The 21,441-nt window shown below is 39.8% G+C and overlaps 1 protein-coding gene across 2 annotated transcripts in view; it reads right to left on the bottom strand.

Annotated features, from left to right (window-relative positions):
- The window catches only part of LOC103367524 (DNA-binding protein SATB2-like), a 64,014-nt gene that overhangs the window by 31,475 nt on the left and 11,098 nt on the right, over window positions 1-21,441 (bottom strand). For both annotated transcript variants that reach the window (XM_008295573.1, XM_008295572.1), the window contains exons 2-3: window positions 14,811-15,026; window positions 9,849-10,034 (exon numbers count right to left, since the gene is read on the bottom strand). In XM_008295573.1, the coding sequence (XP_008293795.1) occupies window positions 9,849-10,034; window positions 14,811-14,982 (358 nt within the window). In that variant the 5' untranslated portion in view covers window positions 14,983-15,026. The remainder of the gene's footprint in view (window positions 1-9,848; window positions 10,035-14,810; window positions 15,027-21,441) is intronic.

Here is a 21,441-nt window from a genome sequence, read left to right on the forward strand (position 1 = left end):
GTGCAGCAGCAGCCTCCAAAACTCATCCGAACTCACAAATAGTAAAACAGCTTTTTGTTTGTGAATTATCAGGCGTTTGTGTTTCTGCAGGTCTGCGCCGTCATCGTCTTTAGGCAGAATAGAAGCATGCAAGTACACAACATAACACACATGTGCACTTCACCTTTACTCGCCAGAACACACAAACAGACACACACTCGCAGAGGTTTTTTTTTTTTTTTTTTTTTTTCATGGGGACTGGCTGGAGCTGTGAAAACTAAACAAAGCTAATCGCATTACTATCCTCTAAATGAGATCCAGACGGGTCCTGAGGAGTCTCTCTCGCTCTGTCCCCTCCCTGCCTCCCACCTTCCCTCCCCCATATCTCCCTCCTCTGATCTCCTCCATTCGCCGTGTTTACAGTCACTTATATCTTTGATTCTACTCGGGCCGGCCTGTGTTCTTAATTATTTGGTCATACAGAGGGAGCATCATTAAAACACTATGCAGAGAATGGACTGAACCCCCTAAGGGTGGAGGAGAACCCCAGAGGAACCCAAGACCACCATGGAGACCTTCAAGAACCCAAACAGAACCAGATCTAGTTATTTAATAGCGGTCAGTTCATCTAGCCCACATGAAAATGTTCTTTTTCTATATGAAAGCTTCAGTTTTCTGTCTGTGCACAGTTTGAAACAACAAATAAGAATGATATTTTCAAAAATGCCCCTTTGAACGTTTGCTCCCGTCACATTTTCTTCCTCACGACTCACTTTTCACTGCTGATAAAGTCCTGCACCTCTATGGAAACAATACAACCATGACTAGAAGTAGAGAGAACTCAGAAATGTCTTCTGTGCAGTACGACACAGTTAGAATGTCATGAATTATAAAAAGAAAACTGAAAAAAACTACATTGGAATCAAAAAATGCCCACAAGTGTTACCAATACTGAAAAAAATGTTCAAGATTTTTACCTATTTACGTTTTTACAGCCTCTATAAACTATTTGCTGACAACTTGCTCCTCTGTATACCATTTTTGAGCAATGCTGCGTTTCTTTTATTGATCCAGTATGTTTTATTTGCCCTTTGAGGCTCTCTTGTCATCTCCTCTCAGCTGTGGAAACAGTCTGCAGTTGGACTGAAAACTCTTGAGTTTTTTTGAATTGAATTGTCACCTGACTGTTGGTCACAGCTGAGTCAGTCATAGCTTGTCAGTTGCCATTTTAGTTTGTTTTTTACTTGATTTGGTTTAAACGATTTATTATTGGAAAGTTTTTTTGAATGAGACATTTTTATGAGGTGTCATCATTTTAAGGATTAGATTTTCCCATGGTACCACATTTCACACATGACAGTTTCCAGGAGTGTTTGCAAAGTTGAAAACCTGAGGATTTTTTTCAGTTTTTACAGCTTCTGGCTCTGATAAATGGTGTAATCTTGGCAATTTTCTCAAATATTAGCCTCCAGAATCACAGAGTCCTCTTTTAAAACTGTATTCAAACAGATACTAGGGATGGAATACTTAAGGGTATTGCATATAAATACATCAGTTTTTTGCATTCATTGAGATATGACATGCTACATCCCATTGTTTGAAATCATCCGCTGCTACTGTGAAATGACATGTGGTTTTCTCTGGTCTCTTTCTTTGTTTTTGCAGCTGTGACATATAAAAATAAATATTGCACACGTGACAACATGAATTTCACATGCAACAGAGTTTTTGTATTCCTATAAAACCCAAAAACCACCCTGCCTATTCTCCACCGCTGTTGTTTTCCTTATTTTTTCCTGTCTTTGTCTCCACCTCACACACAGAAACTGCTTCTGTCGGCCATCTTCAGCATGCAGCATCTGAAAATAAGCCAACAATTTCTCTAATGCCAAGTTGGGTGGAAACAAACGGGTGAATAAGCAAACACAAACTTGCAGCGGACACATGACAGCCCACCGAGAAATGGACATTTACATGTACCAGCTCGCATGCAAACACACACCCACCCACACAGACACTCACACGCTCACAGTGTGATGGTAAATGCATTAATAATTGATCCATCATTTTTGGTCTGCTGTTCAATGGGCTCTGCTTCTTGTCCACATTTAAAAGTAGAAATCATTGTTCCCATATTCACATTAAAATTCCACCTCCCAGAGACATGCTTTTATGTGGCCGGCTGGTGGCTTGGCTCATGTCTGAGTGTGCCCATCCGCACAAATCCATACACAAACGCACACTGATGTCTGCGACTCCTCGTCAACACTCGCACAGGCCTGCACACATACATGCCTGCGTGTACACTCCCTCGCAAACACACGTGCACACACAGTAATCCCATTGTCCCGTGATGGTCGCAGCAGCCTGCACACGCATGCTGGGCTTCTTCCAAACTGGTTCCAGGTTCCACCCCTGGCACTCATGGAGGGAAACCCCATTCGCCTGACTCATCCCCATCATCTACCGCTGCATCCTCCTAATGAAAATCTGTTACACAGTCATTTTAATGAGGGCTCTTCTCTGTTGAAACGCCTCTGAATTGCTCATCTTCAGCGTAATGTCTGCTCGGGGGAGTAACGGCTTAAAAAATGGCAGCACTGAGTCTTGTTCCAGTGCAGCTCACGTCATCCAAAAACTGCTCAATGCTAATTACTAACAAGACATAGTTTAGGGAAGGTGTAACTCACCAGAAGACCAACTTTTGAGTTCTCTTGTCGGGAAAATTCATTTTGAGAGTACTTAGTCCTCAGCTTTGTCTTATTTTTAGGAGCTCATGTTCTGCTATTTGGGTTTTCCCTTTTCTTTTAGTGTGCATGTGAAAGGTCTGCAAAGGCCCAAGAAGGAAAGTCATTTTCTCTCACAGAAATCACTGCTTCTTACCTTCTTGAAATGCCTCATTTAAAGTCCAGGGTTTATTTCCATCTACGTCGCCATGTGACGCATTTGCATAACGTCTACCTATAGCAGCCGGTTTGGCCCTCAAACAAAAAATGTGAGCAGCTGCCTCACAGTCCAATGTTATTTTCTTACAAAAACTGCTTTTGCTGGAGCTACATCTCTATACTCAGGGATCTGGCTTGACTAACCAGTTTTAACTGACTTTGGTCGGGCAGTTAAACAATCAGAACAGACTGGACTTTACAGTAGGGAGACCAGACAGGAGCGTTTCAGACATTGGAGGTGCTACAGCAATTTACAGTGTCCAGAAATTTGAATATCACCTGGTTATAGGTCAGAGAAAAGGTCTGCTAATAAGTCATTCAACTGTCTTTTAAAGCATTATCTTCAAAATTGATATTTTGATTAAAAAGAGCCGCCTTGTTACCTTAAAAAGTTTGTTTCCTCCTGAAAAATTCTTAAAATGATTGAATGCTGGTTGCACAAAGCACAGAATTTGTTGTACATAAACAGAATTTCTACAAGAGAGGGAAGAAAACATATATGGCAGACATTTAAGTCAAATGATGTCCTTAATACTGACTTATACCAAAATAAAATATATGAACAAGAGTTGCGAGGAGGTTGTTGGGGTGGATGGTGGGTATACAAAGCACACAAATGTCACCTCAGAGACTGGAGTTCACATACAGTATTGACTTGCATCTGTTTATTCGGCAACAAAAATATTTGCACTGCTGCAGTCCTTATCTACATATTTGCAACTTTAGAGATGCGTATTAATTTCAAAAGTTTAAAAGTTGATATGAATAATTTCTAGCTTGACAAAAGACATGGCAGGTCTGGACACCAAAAGATGTTATTAATGGCTCATCGCAGATTTGCAAAGCATTTGTAAGTCATTTATTAAGAGGAAGAGTTTGCTTTGAATAGGTAAGAATGCCATATACCAAAGAGGTGTCCAAAAATAACAGCATCCAGTCAGAACCACGACTGCTCTTCACAAACTGAGCTGTCCAGTAAACTGCTGATGTGCAGCGGTGACCCTTTGTGGCCTGTTAGACGTGGCACTGCAACAATACTGTCTCTCTTACTGACCACTGTTAACTGTTCGCTGACTAAAGCCGTAAAGTACAGGTCTGCTCCCATCCATTCTATAAAAGCCTTCAAACCCTTATAATTGAAATAAACAATATCTCCCAGTTAATTACTGGGCTAAGCTAATTAAAGAAAGGCCGTGGGACTTTAAATACACCGCTGGGACACAAGAATGCAGGACACAATTCAAACAGGGAGAAAATAGCTGGGACTCTGTGTAATTTTGGTCGTGAACCGCAGGGGAAAAAATGTATAATTTAAGCCAGAAATTATTCATTTAACATAAACGCTTGTTTTAAAAAACAAAAAGTATTCATTTGAGAGAAGCTGGGGGAAGTGTGTGTGTGAGTCAGTATTTTGTCTGCGATACTACATGACTACACGGTATTCCACGGCGAGTGTACGCGAGATCAGAGTCCGCAAATGCATCCTTGCAATGGGTTAAACAGAGTGTGCGCGCCTCTGAGTGAACATTGCTCAAGTTTTGTTTGTGTCGAGTTGTGCTGTCCCGTTCACTGTTGCCTTTGAAGCCCCTGGTGTGGTGTTTTTTTTTTTTGTGTGTGGAGTGCATTGATGTGGACAGGGGACCATTGTGGCTCGCTGTTTTCCATACACACTGATGAAACAGACAGACAGACAGACAGACAGAGAGAAAGACCTCCCCTGAAACTTGGCAAAAAACGCTGAGGCTAAACGTGCAGCTAATGGCCTTCATCTGCAAACCGTGGCCAGCGCTCGCCATACCATTTAGGCGGCTATTTTCGGACGTCGCTGTAGGATAATGTGCATCTGTTTGTTTTTCTAGCTCGCTTTAACAGGTTGTCAATTGCAGTTCTGAATTTTACAACCAAGTTAATGAATGTTTTTGTTCACACGTTAAAGACGAAGAGACTAATAATAGAGAAACATTTGTATAACATCGGAGAGGAGGAAACACGCTGCTCTCTCACAGAAGATATTCCAAATGTTATTATCCTTCAGAAGAGACTTTATGTGGCACTAATATATTCTGCAATCATCTATATTTTAGGGATTTTGCATGTGATTCCACTTTATGCTTCTCCTGCTTGTTGCATCACATTTCCAATTCCAATATCCTGATAACAGTAGCACTGGGTGTAATCTCATTTTTGTTGTTTTTCTTTTCAACAAAGCACCTGCTGAGGTATCTATCCCTACTACTTTATATGGAGCCTGAAGTCAGTTTGTAACTGTTCATGGATGTTTGAACAGACAATATGATTTATTATTTAACCTCTTCTTCTAAGAGTTCTTCTAACATAAGATCGGCACCCGAAGACTTTATTAAAACCTATTGTCTGACTGTTCATGTTTCTTGCCCCGTTGCACTATTTTTTTTTATGTTATTACGTTGCTTTATCTCAGTTATTTACTACCAAACAAGGCCCATGTCATTATGATTTATTGCCCTTGTTCTGTTTAACATTCCATCTGCATTTAGATTGTGATGTTGTTTGATTGCAAGATCACATTATTTCGAAATGTGTTGTATTGTTTTGTGGCATAAAAGAAGAAGAAGCTGCCGTCATTGCAGCATAAACGCAGCTAAAGCTTTTAGAGTTTCTCCTAATGTCAGATGGTGGGTGAACATAGAAAGAATTCTAATTATGAAGAGTAAAAAAATGAAGAATTTGATGCTGAAAATGCATTCTATTTACCTTTGATCATCAGATGAGTGTGTGTTTGTAATCCCATATAAGGTGGTAGCCCAGTCTCACCAAAAAATGTGCAATAGCTATTTTAGTTCACAACGCAAACATATTTTTGACAATAAAAGACTGTAATAAAGTGAGATGCTTACGTTTTTTAGGGGATATTCATGAGGTGGGACCAGTCACCATAGCAACGCAGAAAAAAACCGCAGCCTTGTGTTTAGCGTTTGCTCAGTAGTATTTTAACCCAAACTATGATGTTTCTCTAAATCTGACCAAGTAGGTTTGGTGCCTAAACGTAAAGTATTTTTAAAGGATAAACAAAGAGAAACAGCAACAGGAAACTTAAGTACAGCCATGAATCTGGTATATTTAGTGCAAAACTCATCAACAGAACAGATCAGAACACATAAGCTAAGCAAGGATAAGAGCTAAAGACCTAAAGGCAGCAAAGGGGCTACCTGTAGGGTGGCCCAACCTTTGTGCATGTTCTGAACACAAGAACTGCCCCTGTAGAACCTCTTTCAGGGTGAGCGGCACTGAAAAACTGCTGTGGAGGTTTCAAAACTGGTTAAACTCTGAGAAGACAAATACTGACTTGTTCAACTTGGAGAAGAATATTTTTTTTTGCTGTTGATGTCCTTGTCGAGTTGCAGCCACCTTTTGAATATTAGCTTCAACAACACATCTGTTCATCCATCCATCCATCCATCCATCCATCCATCCATGGATGGATGGATGGATGGATGGATGGATGGATGGATGGATGGATGGATGGATGGAACACATCTGCCCCAAGTTTATACAGTGGAAAGCCACCTGTACATAAGCTGTACTTACATGGACTGTGTAGTGTCCCGTTATGTTATCTGTGCATGCAAACATTATCTGTAATTTTCCAAAACCTGGATAACTCTCCTGGCTTGAGAAACCTCAATATGCCACTATAGCGCCAAATACTCCCTATTCATAAATCTTATCCAGGTTTCTGAATGCTGCTACCTAAGCAGGCACAGCCAAGTCATTCAGAAGCACAAATGGCTGCAGCAAAAGCTGAAGTCCTTCTTTCGTCATTAATGAAACCCCTCAAAGCTCATCTCTGTGTATTTAGATTACAAACATATGATTTTTTTTCCCCTATTAAAATAATCTTTCCTGCTTAAAAAAACACAAATAAAAACACTGCGGTTTCAAGGTGGAACTGCTCATGTTGACTAGTTATTTCACTTAGGATCTGTCTTCTATCTTATATTTAAAAAACACCACATTGGACATAGTAGCAAGGTAAAAAACCTAATTGGGTTGGGTTTAAAAATATGCATTTTAGATTGAGAAGGCATGGAAATTCTGACCTATTCAAGTCTCTTGTAGAAAGGGTTACAAGATGCCAATTTCCCACTGCATTCAGTGGAACAAACTGGGTCACCAGTCAAACTAATTTATGGGTAACTGTTACAAGAATGTCAAATTAACAAATTTTCTTCCATGTGCTAACGAGGATACGAATAAGTATCATGTAAAGGAGGATATACACTGTCAGATTACACGGTGTCTCCAATGGCGCGATGCTCATGTCGATGTAAACACACCGATGCAAACTCCTGTAACATGTCTACAAACTCACGGGTCTTAACTCAAACAATTCCTTATGGGAGATGACACAAACACACACACAAACAGTGGAGTGAGATTTCAAACAGATGGGGATCTCCCACCATTTTCAGTCTATTGCAATAGCCATGTTGCTCAGTGCCGCTCTGTTGTTACCATTTTATATCGATGTGAGGCAACTTCCCCAGATGGAATATTCTGCATACTTGAGAAAAGACAGCAGTAAATGACACTGTCCTGTTGCAGATCACTACCATGTGTGCAACAATAAATTACAGAGTTTTTCTTTTTCTCTGCTTCATAAACATTCTCACACATACTGTACACACACACACACACACACACACACACACACACAGTGTATTTTTGTCTTGCGGAGACATTCCTGTCCGGCTCTTTGTTGTGTCTTTAATGAGTTTTACAGGCTCTGTCTGTGTCTCAGTTGTGTTTTTGAAGCATTCTTGTGCTTATTGCCGCTGTGACAGTGCAGTGTCTGCTCTAAATAGACGACCTCACATCCAGTTTTCTTCTCAGACCACTGATTAGAGGGAGCGTCTCCTTTCAAAGACCATTCTCGTCTTGACCCCTGAGCTGCAGGGTATTTAATTCTGACTCAGGATCGTAGTTTACACTGAGAGAGACACTTGGTGGTTGGAAAGTCATGACTATTAATAACGGCCTTGGTGAAACTCTTGTCATGCTAACAAAAAAAGGCAGCTTGACCTCAGATATTTAGATAATAGTATAGTAACAGTATTTGAGCTGTATTTCTCTGCCAGGCATAATGTTTTACTGATTTTGGCAGCACCGTTGTTGTTAAGTGCTCTACTTGGGTGTCTTTTAACCTTCTGACATGGACTTTCTGTCTGAAATTTGACTTTGTTCTTGGTCTGCGACAACTCGTTTCTACCATTGCTACTCTAGATTTCATTAGCTTCTTGTGTTTGCGACCACTGAAAGCACAGCTTCTGCTCATTTGGGGATTTCTAGATCAGAGAGGCTTTCAGCTGCTTTCATTATGTTGATATCAGCATTTCATTAAGAATGAAAACAATGATAATAACTCCTGCATGCTGTCTCAGATACTGTTGAAGTATTGAAAGTTGGATAGGCAAGACATTGTACTCAAATCAATAATTCAGTGCTAAATGAGACCATGTGCAGCAGTTCTTCATGTTATTTTCAAGCGCCACTTTGCTCCAACACACTTATTAGGTGGGTAGAGGTTATTTTCAGGTGAATGAAGCTAAAAGCAAGCACAAAAAAAGCTAATCAAGTCAGTCACCTTAAGATTTGAGTGTGTAGTTTGACTTTTGGAAGAAATATACTCAGTCTCTTTTTGCTCAGAGTTAGACAGCAAGATCAACGCCACTTGTCTTTACAGCATGTAGCTGAAGCTAGCATCTGGTTAGCTTAGCATCCATCTCTTCATTTTCTTTGACCTATCTGGAGTTGGGTCACAGTGGCAGCAATCTAAGCATGTAATTCTCTAACTCTAGCAACACTGACGCCGCACCAGTCCATCTGTCCATCTCACACTGCGTTATCCCATCACTCGTGAGCAAAAGCTTGATATGCTTAAGCTCCTTGTCTCCTGCATAAAGGCTAGAAACAGCTAACTGGACTAAATAAAGTGGTTGTTTTGTTAAAAATTAGAATTATAGGTACTGTTTGGTGTATTTTCTTACTTTCAGACAGAGCCTGTTTAGCTGTTTCCCCTGTTTTTAGTCTTTATGCTAAGCTAAGCTAAGCTAATAGCAGGCTGGTTGTTTAGTTTAGCATATTTGTCACACAGACAAGAAAGCGGTGGAATTGTTTGAGCCAAGCACAACCTATAGCCTGCTGATAGTTCAGGGACACAGTTCAAAACTTCTATAATACACAATATTGTCCACGTACACCCCCAAAACTTTGCACTTGGTCTGCGTTTCCATATCCACGTTACCATGCTATATAGTATGAAAGAAAAATAATGTGTATGTCCCAATACATAGTATGTCATATGCAGTATGCCACAAATGCCACGATGTCCTACTACATCTGGCTGAATTTTGCAGTATGCAACCCAGCATGCTTTTCTGATCATTCTTACCAACAATCCTCTGCACAGGTATGTCGCTTACATATGGTGTTAAGTATAAATAACACCACAAACAGATAACAGCTCATTTCACACAACTGAATGTGGTGGTCAAAGTATGCAAACTGGATGAAACGGTATGTAGTATGTGAGGACAACTGTTGTACACATAAATTAGAAATTTGGAACGCAGCCTGTCCTGTCTGATGCTCCAAAACCTTGATTCACATAAAAATATCCATTTGTTTTGTACATGCTCTGCAGTTCTGAGAGCATAGTTGCAGCATTAGCATGGTAACTTGTATTTGTGTGAAAGCAGATGGTAGCAATACTTTACACATAATTCATTTTAAGGAATTTTAAATTACACTTCAACTTACAAAATAGCTAAGGGCTGTTACCAGAGCTCATTTTGAAAACCTAAAAAGACGAATTCGCATTGTGTTCCCAAGTATGGAAAGAATATAAAGAGCGGCGGCGTAATTGTGTTTGTCTCTCCGACTGACCGTGGGCTTGTGCGGCCGAGCTGTGGGAGTAGCCGAGGGCCAGCAGAGCCGTCTCCACCAGCTGAGAGAAGAGAATGTCCTTCCTGACCAGGACAAACTCTGCATGCTCCTCTCTTCCCTCACATCCGTCCGTCGGCATCCCGCCGTCTGACTGCTCCACCACACAGAAGACTGGAATCATCAGACCTGTCGAGCAAGACACAAAAGGAAGAGCAGAAAACAGCGAGGAGATGTTTTTTTAATGCCTGGATTTAATTTTTATCCCTCGTAGGCAGCAAACATGTGGATCGCATTCTTTGTGGGTGAAGCCTGTAATCACTTCATCCTTTTTGTTTTACGCTGTTGAATATTGCAACACCTGAAAGTCTCGATACACTGCAATCAACCAGGAATGTAAAATAAATGATACGCAGTCCTAAGTAGACTCTAACAGCACTGTTCACTGTTCACTGTACAGTCCCATGAATTTAATCTAGTGCCCTATTAGATAGGCAGTCATAATAATGACTCAACTAACAGATATGCAAAGCCAGTATTCAAAAACCTATGTGGTAAAAACAGCTTCCTTCATTAGTTTATTAACCCTCTTAACCCTAAAACCTGCTGGCAGGTTTGAAGACGTGTAATTTTTTTTTAAAAATCACTGTAACATAGAACAAATCCTCAGATTTTCAACTATCTTTAACAAGGAAAACAGAAAATTCTTTGTTTTCATAGTTTCTGGATCTGATAAATGGTTTAATTTTGGCTATTTTTGATAGAAATATGCCTTTTTAGTGTTCAGAGGGATAAGCCTTGTAATTAATCTGCAGTTCACATGCCGGCTAACACGTGATTAGGAATCCTTACAGATCAACTTCAGTTCGGTACATTGCTATTTTTGTCATGCGGTCACAGCTAAGTCAGTCATGGCTCCTTTTTTTTTTATTTGACAGGATCTTGTGCAACATGTACAATAAAAGGATTTTGGTGAAATATGACAATTTTGAGGTTAGGTTTGGTTCATTGTTCTGCATGTCATGCATGATACGTTCAAGGAAAACTGAAAATCTGACAATTCTTTTTGTTTTTACCATTTGAGGCTCTGATAAATGGTGTAATTTTGACTAAAGAAAACAGGACTTTTGTACTAAACAATGGTTAGAGATGTGTGTGGTCCAGTGCGTCGCTACCAAACGTGTTTTAAAAAAAAAAGATTTCAGAGTTATTTTTATCATGATAATATTTTTTTCTATTTGTCTCTGTTTAAGCCCATATCAGATTATTACTGGCAGTTTTTTATTTCAAACCTTGATCTGGTTTTTGGTTTTGGTTTATTTGCATGCCTGATCGTCCTGTCTGACCTTTTGCATCTTGTTGCCAACCTCAGTGATAGTTTACTGGTTGAATAAAGTCCAAATAAAAATATTCCTCTTCCTCCTCCTCCTCCTCAGTATTTTCAGTATCAGCTTACAGTAAAAATCTAATTCGAAAATTCCATCCTCTTGGCTTGCTGCGTTAATATCAATCCTTCCTCTCCAATATCAACCTTTTTCCTAAAAGGCTTTTGGTTTTGGGCCACCTGTCAACTGGCAATTAATTAAAGCCCTGTGAAGAAGTGATGGACTGAGCGCATTAGGCAGCGTCCCAGCACTAATAATACAGGGCACGGCAGTGTGTTTTACTGCACGGCTACAACACAATACTAACCACGCACACACACGCAGCCCCTTTCCCGGCACACATCCATACAAACACTCGGAGGTGCATGCAGCATCAGCTCCCCCTCTACCCCGATCCACCCCAGCCGTTGTTTTAATCAGTCAATTCCTATATTTCTATTTCCTCCTCATTAATCACTCTGCTCCCAGTCCTCCAGGCTCTCATGGAGTGAATTACACACTGGAGCACCGTGCCAATTCAAGTAAGTGAATTTCCCCCAATAGGGAAATATAACTGTCAACACAGAGCGGCTCCCTCCGACCAGCACTCCTCTCTCTCTCCCTATCCTCCGTCTCCACCTCGGTCTGTCTTCTCTCATATCCAGTGTCCTGTGATTTGCCCGCTGACTGTATGATCTGGTTTGGATGATGTGATGCTGCCTCAAACCTCTAATCCCTCTAATATGTATGGGGATGAGTGAACGGGGATATTAAAATAAGATATGTTTGTGTGCAGGGAGTGTAAGTGGGTGTGTGTTTTTTGGCAGCCTTTCTTGGGTGTGAGTGTGGAAGTTAGCTGGTGGACGTATGGTGTGTGCGAGCATGTAAATGTGTGTGTGTGTGGCCCCCTCCTCGTGGCAGCAGTGTGGTTTGGAGGAGACACGTCGAGTTTCCTGTCTTCAAAGACAACCCGTCATTATTACAGGCCAACCATCCGTTCAGCACAGGAAACCCCGTCCTCCTTCCTCCCTGCAGCCCTCGTCCCCATTCTCACACTGAAACAGCGTTCCTCCTCTACATTTTATCATTTGCTCACTCTTCAACACTTCTTCTCTTCTTGCTGTGGTCAAATTTAAACGAAACTTAAACTCGCTCTGTGAACCAGGCACCGCAGAAATATATTTTTCTTAATCGTGCATTGCAGAAATATTCTGATCTGTACAGATCCCTAACCACAGTGTAGCAAGCAGGTAACCCTCATATTTAATTGCAAAGCTTATCTCAAGGCATGTTTTCTTTAAAAAATTCAATAATTTAAAAAAAAAAAGCCAAAATACATCATCTATCAGCACCAGAAACTGTAAAAAACTGAAAGAATTGTCTGAGTTTCAGCTTTCCATGAAAGTACCATGTGTAGGAAAATGAATCAAACCTAAGTTAAAATTCTCATATTTCTTCAAAATCACATTATTTTTCATGTCCCATTTAAAAATGTACCCAAAATAAACAGTTCTCACAAGATCATGTGAAATAAAATAAAATATCTGTTCTCAGCACAACCAAAAAGCCATGACTGACAACAGTCACATGACAAAAATAGCGATGTTCCAGACTGCATTTGATCTGTAAGGATCCCATAGATAACCACAGTTTAGCATGTATGGGAACCACAGATTAATTGCAGCGTTTTCCCTCCGAACCCCTAAACCCACTGTTGGGTTTAAAAGGCATGTTTTGGGGATTTTTTTTGAGGGGGGGCATCTTTTTTTTTTTTTTTTTTAAAGGCCTAAATAACACTATTTATCAGACTTCAAAAACAAAAAGAACAGTCAGATTTCAGTTGATGATCATGATGTTTAGGTTGAACTACAGGCAGTGTTTACACAGAGCAGAGACAAGTATGGGAACAAATGCAACATAGTTGATCAATAAAATAAATGCAGCATGGCTGAAAAACAGTACACAGAGGAGCAAGTTGTTTTTACTTTCAGCATGGTGAAACACTTAGAAAATTGTTGTACATGTTGATTTCCCCCTTTTTTTGATTATTTATATTATAATTGTGGTAAACTGCACAAAAGACATTTTTGCTCAAGGTCCAGAGCGTTGGTATCAGTGTTCCTAAATCATTGTAAGGGAGACTGAAGGAAAGAAAATGTGATTAATTCTCAACTTCTTCGTAAACCTGAACACTTTCAGAGCCAATGGGAGGGAACCAGCCATCAACTGGGAAAATAAACATCTTTGACTTCTTGATAAATAGGATTTAACATGTTTTCTTTACACTTGCTGCTCTTTAATTGATGTTGTAACTTTCGATTATTTCTCTGCACTGGTTCCTTCATAACAGCGCTGGGCTCTGACGTACAAAGAGAACTGTGCGATGCGCTCTGGAAAAAAACGCTCTTTCAGTTAACCTGTCATATCAGCCAAACGATTTCACAATTTGGATTCATTCATTTTCCCTTGAACAGCTGAGAGACGAGCAAACCTCAACCTGAGAACACATCACACAATAAAACTGCAGCATCTTGGCTCTCTAAAATTTTCATTTAGTGTTAACTGTAAAAATAGTGTCTTAGGATAAGAGCAGAAGGTAAACAGTGTTGAAAACGTGCAAATATATGGCAGCACCAACACTCAGACACAGAGGAATAACTGCACACACATATGTGCGCACATAAACAACTTTCACAATGAATGCAGGGATCGATAACCCAGAGTGACTTGTATAAATCTTGTTTATATGGACCAATCTCCTTTATTTGGTGAGCCTGTATTATACAGTTCCCCCCAGACTTATAGATTAACAGTGCAGAAGCAGCGCTGCCACACTACAACATGGCACACTGCGCCAAACTCAGCTCATGGCCAGGATGTGGCTCACTGCAGAGCCAAAAGCTGTCTTTGGGGTTGGTACATAAGAGCTCAGAAACCTCCGACACCCAGATGAGGTGGAAAGAGCTGCTCTGAAAATCATCCAGCTTTCTCTATTTTTTAAAAAATGCAAGAACCCAATGATGTCTGCAATTTAACTTATTGCCTTGTTGTTAATGTTTTTGCCATCACACACACTTTAAAGAATGGGATTCAACTGGTTTCAGAAGTTTGAATCCAAAATTAAATACAGATTTCAAGCAAATTACCAGAAAATCAGCAGATTACTGCATCTTTCCAACCCCTGCTATAAATATTAGAAGTGAGATGAATCAAGAAAACCAGCCATGAAAAGTACTCAAAAGATTTCCCCTTTTATCGATCAATAATTAAATATACCAGCTGAAATGAAGCAGCTTATCCTGATGAGTTTGTATTGCTCAGCCCTGCTATGATAACATGATGGCATCTTGTCCATGAAAGCTTAAATGATGCTGCGTATGGGCACATGATTCACATGTGCCATGACTAATTCTTGAAATTTGTGTCCATTAAAATTTGTCGCATTTTGCTTTTATTTTGAAGTTGTTTCGATTCGCAGTGAGTCTGTCACTTCAAAATGAATCTCTTCAACCAGTAATTACACCACAAGAAAACCTTGCTCTTCTAACATCAGCAAATATCAGCCCTGTTACTCACATCTCTGAGTCAGCACCATCCTTACCTCCGAGGGGTCTTGGTGGGGCTCCGTTGTGGCGAATGCGCGGCCCGGTGGGGCTTCCGTTGAGCTCCAGCCGGCCCTTCTTCCCCGGTGGTGGGAGGCCGCTGAGGTCTGGGCTGCCTCCCCTCCGCTCAGGACTGTCCTGGGTGATGGGACTCTCCCCTCCTCGCTCCATCCTCCTCCACACCCCCAGAGGAGCTCCAGCCAGAGAGAATGAGTCTGGAATTGAAAACAGTGTGGAGACAAGGATGCAAATTATCAAGTTATGATTTACAATAGGATAAAAAGATTGTCAAAATCTCAAATGATACCCAGAGTGTGTTTATCCTCCTGCAAGTATTGTCTGTGTGGTCAAAGCCTGATATTTATTTCCCTCTGCCAAAGAGGTCCATTTTGAGTGAGTTCAAAATACACTGTCCTTCAGCTGTAAACACTCACTTTTACACCAAATGTGTATTAATCTGTGGCTGAAAAATAGTCCCTAACAAATGTGCTGTTGCTGCTGTTTGAGTCATGTTTGCTAAAAACTACAGTCTCAAATATTTGCGAAGCATTTTAAAAGATTTATGTCTTTCTGACTTCCCTCTGTGGCACATTGGGAAGTCAGAATGCACTGAAAGTCTGACAACACATTTTTGGATTCAACCATTTGGAGGGATAGTGGACAGGGAAGAAAAACTACAGTGCCTTTTCCTCAAAGGTTAACGTGCAGAGGCTTTAGTCATTTGTGCAACAGATGGTCAAGGACAGTTTGTGGTTAGAAACCGGGACTCGAACTGAAAGCAGCATTTTCTATACATGCTACAGTTGGGGTATGTGGAACCGTCCACACACGAGGAAACAAGATGGCAACCTCCTGACAGAAAGAAGAAGAGCCGCTTTGTTTATTATGTTTGGCTGGACAAGAAGAAAAAGACAAAAACAGTGTGTGAAACCACTTAGCGAGAACAGGAGGATGTGGAACACAGTATAAACATTATGACATACATGGAGAGCACGACACGAGAGTCCAGTTTTTTCTGGTGGACGAAAAGTAAAGGCGGCTTTATGGTTCTAGGTTGGTGTTTGCTATGTACTTTTTTGCGTGTGATTTTGAGAGTTTAACCAACGTAGAAGCTACAGAGAATCTGACAGTGATGACGCCATGCATAGGTCTAGTGGTTGAAAAGTTGTCTCAAACTGGAAAAAGTCAAGAGTTCTTTCAGTAAGATGAACTGTGCTTGTGTTCATGAGCACGGCTTTTGATTGCTGATGCAGTCGGACTTCACTGTGACTCCAGTTTTTTCCACAACAGGAACAAAAGCTAACGAACCACCAACGGCACAAACACCAACAAGAGAAGCCTACATTTTCGGCTGCTCCTCATATTTTTGGCACCTGCACCAGGTAGATGTTCATCAACAAAGCTTTGCATAGCACCAGCGCAGCAGTAAGTTTAGTCGACCTGCTGGCTGTGCAGACACTTTGCAGGTTCTCAAATGTTGGGCTGCATGTTGCATTTTGACGTCCACAGAGGGTTCATGTAGATGCAGAGGGACAATAGGCAAGAGATGACCCTGGCCATCTTTTTTTTTTTTGAACAATTTAAAATATTGCTTCATGGAAATGGCAACATTTGAAAAACTTCCCCCAAACATTTTTGCTTTAGGTGGTTTTTGACTTTTTCTAAAAAAAAATTTTAAAAAGTTTGTGAGCTTTATAGAGGATAGAAACTTCTTTTCTGAATAAATTCTGACGTAGCAAACATTTAACTCATTTAAAACATTTCCTGATGACTTTTCATAGATGAACAAAGTTGTTTTTTTTTTTTATTTCTTTCTTCGAGGATTTTTCAGCAGTTGTCTGGTTTTGTTTCTGGCTTCTTCTACTCTATTTGTTACAACTATGTAGTGTATACCATACCTTCTAACATCGCACTGAAAAACAGGCCTACATTTTGTTTTCTTCTTTTTTACTATTTCAACATTTCAAAAGTTTGCTTCAAATTCACTTGACAATAGGCAACTTTCCACTACAGGAACTTGGTGCAAACGTTTACAAGAACGTCCCCGTAATCTGCCCTTTCAACTTTTCTGTCTTCTTTGTGGTGCAAGATCCATTTAACTCTGGTTAACTCTGGAGTTTGCCAAAACAATGACAGATATTTACCATGGAACGCCAGCTTTATGAGAACTTAGTAAACAGAACAATGGAGGATTGTTCTGTTAGCCTTCATGGTGAATTTAACACTGTTGATGGTGATGTTAGAGAGAACATTGAGACAAAAGGATGCTCAGGGTTAAAAAAACAACAAAAAAAACCCAAAAACAACTTCTAAGAGCCGTTCAGAAGTACCTATCCTGGACTAGGTACTTTTTGCTGCCTCGAAAACAACCCTGAAAGAGGTTCTGCAGGGGTGGTTTTTGCAGTCAGAACACACTCAAAAGTTCAGGTCGCACCTAAACGGCCTTTAGGTTCCTGCAGTGGAAAACAGCTTAATTATATGTACACAGACTATAATAACAGACGAACTGTGACAAGTTCTCTAAGATGTACCTCAGAGAAACTCTACTGTTTATAAGCCAAAACATAAGACACACCAAATACACTTTAAGTGCCGAGAACTTTTGCGGAGTGCTGTAAATAGAAAAACGTGAATGAATGAAAGAACAGAACCAGGGACAAAGAGAGACAGACGTTGTTTATGAGTGTTTGTTGGGACTGTTCAGAGGCGCTGACATACTATATACATCATAAACCAGAGTGCGATTCTCGTGGGTCGGCTGAAGAGGGAGGCTCAGCCAAACGTCTAATATAGGCTAATGCCATTAGCGACGCTGCCAGGCCTGACAGGGGACACACGTCAGAGTATCAACGCCAGCCAGCTCTCTCAGGCCAAATGGATGCTTTTATTTCACATACGAGCCCCTGGACAATATCTGCCAGCATGTGTGACCCTCAGTGAGCAGAGAGACATTAGAAAGTGTCTGTGGAAAAACAGCAAAGGGAGCAAACATGGGAGGCTTTTTTTTTTTTTTTTCATTAGAGTATGGAAATCAAGTTAGAGAGCGGATTTGGGAGTGGAAAAACACAGAGGGTCTCTGCACTGAGTGACACTGGGCAGCAATTCACCAGAACAAATGAGGGGGAATCCATAGTTGTTGTTGAGTGTGAAATATTTCACAGCACTTGATTAATATTTCTGCAGCTTTTACTGCTGCAGCTGTCGTAACTCCGAAACAAAAGACGCTGTTTTTTTGTGGTGTTGTCTCTCTGTCCTCCTCCTCCGCCTCCTCCTCCTCCTCTACCTTCCTCTATACAGACTCTTGCACAACAACAGAGCTGAAAAACACCATGCACCACAAAAAAGTAAATAAAGTCACAATCTGAGAAGTATTAAGGGCTCGGGCAAAATTTCAAAATGAATAATAAATTAAAAACATTAGCTTTGGCGTGATTAAAAAGTGTGGGAGGCAAACAGGCCAAAAATGCAAGTGGCAGAGTTTAATAAAAGTGGCTTTAAAAAAAAGAAAACAAGTTCAAAGAGTTGCGTTGAGTGGAAAGCAGTGGGTTTAAATGTGAGTACAGTGGTAGCTATAATTCACAATGTGGGGCTTTCTGAGAAAAAGGGAGGCTTTGCAAATAAATCCAACCACTAACAATGTTGTAGCTACAATAAAGAACAACTGAATATAATAGAACATTGAAAGAAATTCACTGGCTGTTGTCGCCTGTGATTTACAGCAGCTGCTGCTCTTTCGTGATGATAAATATGACTGTACCTATCAGGAGGGAACAGACTGGCAAATACAAATATTCCATTTTCTGTTTGTCACCACCTATTTGACAATAATCCTCGAAAGAATGCGACTGTATCAGCAGCAGGTCCCGTCCTGCTCCAGCTGACGATCCCTATCAACGCCTGCCGTCGGCGACATCTCACCATCTAACCCGACACACACCTGCACGCACACTATAACAGACACACACCGCTTCCCAGCATCACCTTAATCTGTCGACACATCCCGCCTCAATTTCACTTCATTTGGTTTCCCAGCCAACAGATAGAGAATGTTATCTTGCATTTTTCCTTTCTTGGTGCCATCCCTGAGATAAGATGTCCCACTTGAACAGGAGCCACTATCACCAGGTCAAGTGCGGTCAGATGAAGCAGATTTCTGCTTTTAAATTTTAAGGAAAGAGTGTATTTATAATTCATAAAAGTTGGTCAATCTCCCTATTGAGCACTGTAACATAGTTGTAAGTACACATAGTCCCACCACTGAAGTAAACGCATAGTTGCAAAATATAAAGAACTAATTTTCTAATTAAATAAAGATTTTAAGTTGCAAACATTATTTTGATGAGTGGTGTGTTGATTTAATTATGTTGGTAATTGCATCGACCTAACATTGTGTGTAATTTAAACTCAAATTTCTGTCAGTTGTTAATTCAAGTTAAAGTTACTTAATGAAAATTGGCCTGGAGAAGGAGTGTGTTTTCTCTTTTTAAAAGCTGATAATAATTCAAGAGTCCTATTCCCAACACATAATTAAATGTATGGTTTCCAAATAAAACAACTCTAATTTACTGATTTAGATAAATATTTTAAGAAATATTATACTAATGGGTTGAGTTGACATAATATTATTGACAACTGCATCGGCTTAAGATTGAGTGTAATGTAAACTCACATTTAACTCAAGCTTAATTGAATTCCCCAGACAGCTTAATTTTTCCTCACCTTGTCTGCTCTATTACTTACTTATCTTTGGAGCAACTTCATTTTTTTAATTTGCCAATTTATGGACTTATATTTGTTATTATGGCAATTAGGACGAGAACATGTACCAATTCCTTTTACATAACATGAAAATACTAGTTGTAATAACTTCAAAGCATGTGTTTATGGTGCCAGTCATTAAGTGGTATTTAAAATTACATTTGAAAGTTGAGGAAAAGCTAAAGTTGTAGGTTAGATGTTGTTATAACTCAAAAAGATTGATGCAAACTGTTGCATTAGTTAGTTATTTGAGCCCAAACATTTCTTATTAGAGTGTAGGGATGCCATTATACCAGAAATTGGTAGTCGGTACCAATACACATACAAATTCTGTCTTTCTTAATACTAATTTTAATACCACAATTAAAAAAAAAACATATACCAATAAAATGAATGTATTCATTCTTGACTTAAAAAAAACTTGGGAGCTCTGAGCTTTCACACAATTAAAAAAAAAAAAAAAAAAAAAGGCATAATCGTTAATTAAAACAAAACAATGTGCCGAAAAAAGTAGCTTTTTATGGAGGCGTGGCTTTTCTACTGCAGCTGCCTGATACGTGAAGAAAAAATAATCAAAATAACAACACAGTGACAAAATATTAACATTGCAGTAAACGGTGGAATGTAGCCTCGTTACTGAGTGTTATAAAAGTCACTCATCACGAGTTTGTGTCATATTTTCTGAGCCTCTTAAAAGCTTCAGATGTCGTTGACCTTTGTTCGTGCTTTGTGAGGAGCGTCGCTTCAACACATGCAGCTGTCTGAGTTCACACAACATTTCAGGATGTGTATGTTGTGTTGACATGTTGTTAATCTAAAATAACAGCTGAAACTCTCTCAGCGTGAATTCTGTGTTCACATCTGGATGTCTGTCTTTGAGCTCCTCACATCAGTTTGAGCTGTTTCCTCTTTTTTAATGCTCTGTGACACCGACTGTATTCTGGAGTTTAACTGGTCAGCGACTCAAACACACGGTTTTCAGGTCTTTTTTATTCTTCAGCAGACCCGATCCATCTAGAAATCGCAGTCTCCAGTAGGCTGCTTCTGACAGCTGGTTTACTTTCCGCACCTTTAGCATCATAGAAAATAGGTTCAGAAATTTGGCATCAACCTGTTACTGAGGTATTGACTTTTGTACCATCTGTAGCTGTAAGCAGATAGAAGTGTTTAACAACCATAAGCCCTCTTGTGAAGATCATGTGTTTGAGCTTTGTGTAGTGCGACTGAGCAGCCAATTACACAAAAGCAGGACAGAGATTTTGTCAGGTATTGTGATAGGACTAAAGATTTTCGCAGGAATGGGCATTTTTTTCATTTCTTTTCTACTGAAATAAATATAATAATATAATCTGTACCAAACTAGAATGTTTCTTCACATCTGGAGAGTCTAATTTGTAGCCAGGTGCATCTCTGTGGCACCACAGTGCTTCGTCTGTAGCGGTGTTTTGTGATGAGAACTACAATGTGTTTGAATAATTGATCAGCCAAGTAATTAATGTACAAACACACTTGAAGAAAGTCATATTTTTCTATTATACAAGTAGCGTACGGCTGCAGCTGGCAATCATTTATCTCCTGTAAAGGGATTCTGTCTCAGAATTTAGCTTTAAGACTGTAGCTGTTTGATTTTCTATCACATTGGACTGTGTTACAAAAACAGTTGGGTTTTTTCCTGTGCAACAACTAGAGCTGCAATGATTATTTGATTAGTTGTTAACTGTACAATTAATTATCAACTCTTTTGAAAATCAATTAAATAGTTTAAGTAAAGTTTTTAGATAAAATAGAATACATTTTTGATTGCACCTGCTTAAATGTGAATATTTTCAGGTTTTTGTTCTCATGACAGTCGACAGAATGTCTCGGGTTTTT

This window comes from Stegastes partitus, unplaced genomic scaffold (genome assembly GCF_000690725.1).
Source record: "Stegastes partitus isolate 25-593 unplaced genomic scaffold, Stegastes_partitus-1.0.2 Scaffold1060, whole genome shotgun sequence".
NCBI classification, from domain to species: Eukaryota; Metazoa; Chordata; class Actinopteri; family Pomacentridae; genus Stegastes; species Stegastes partitus.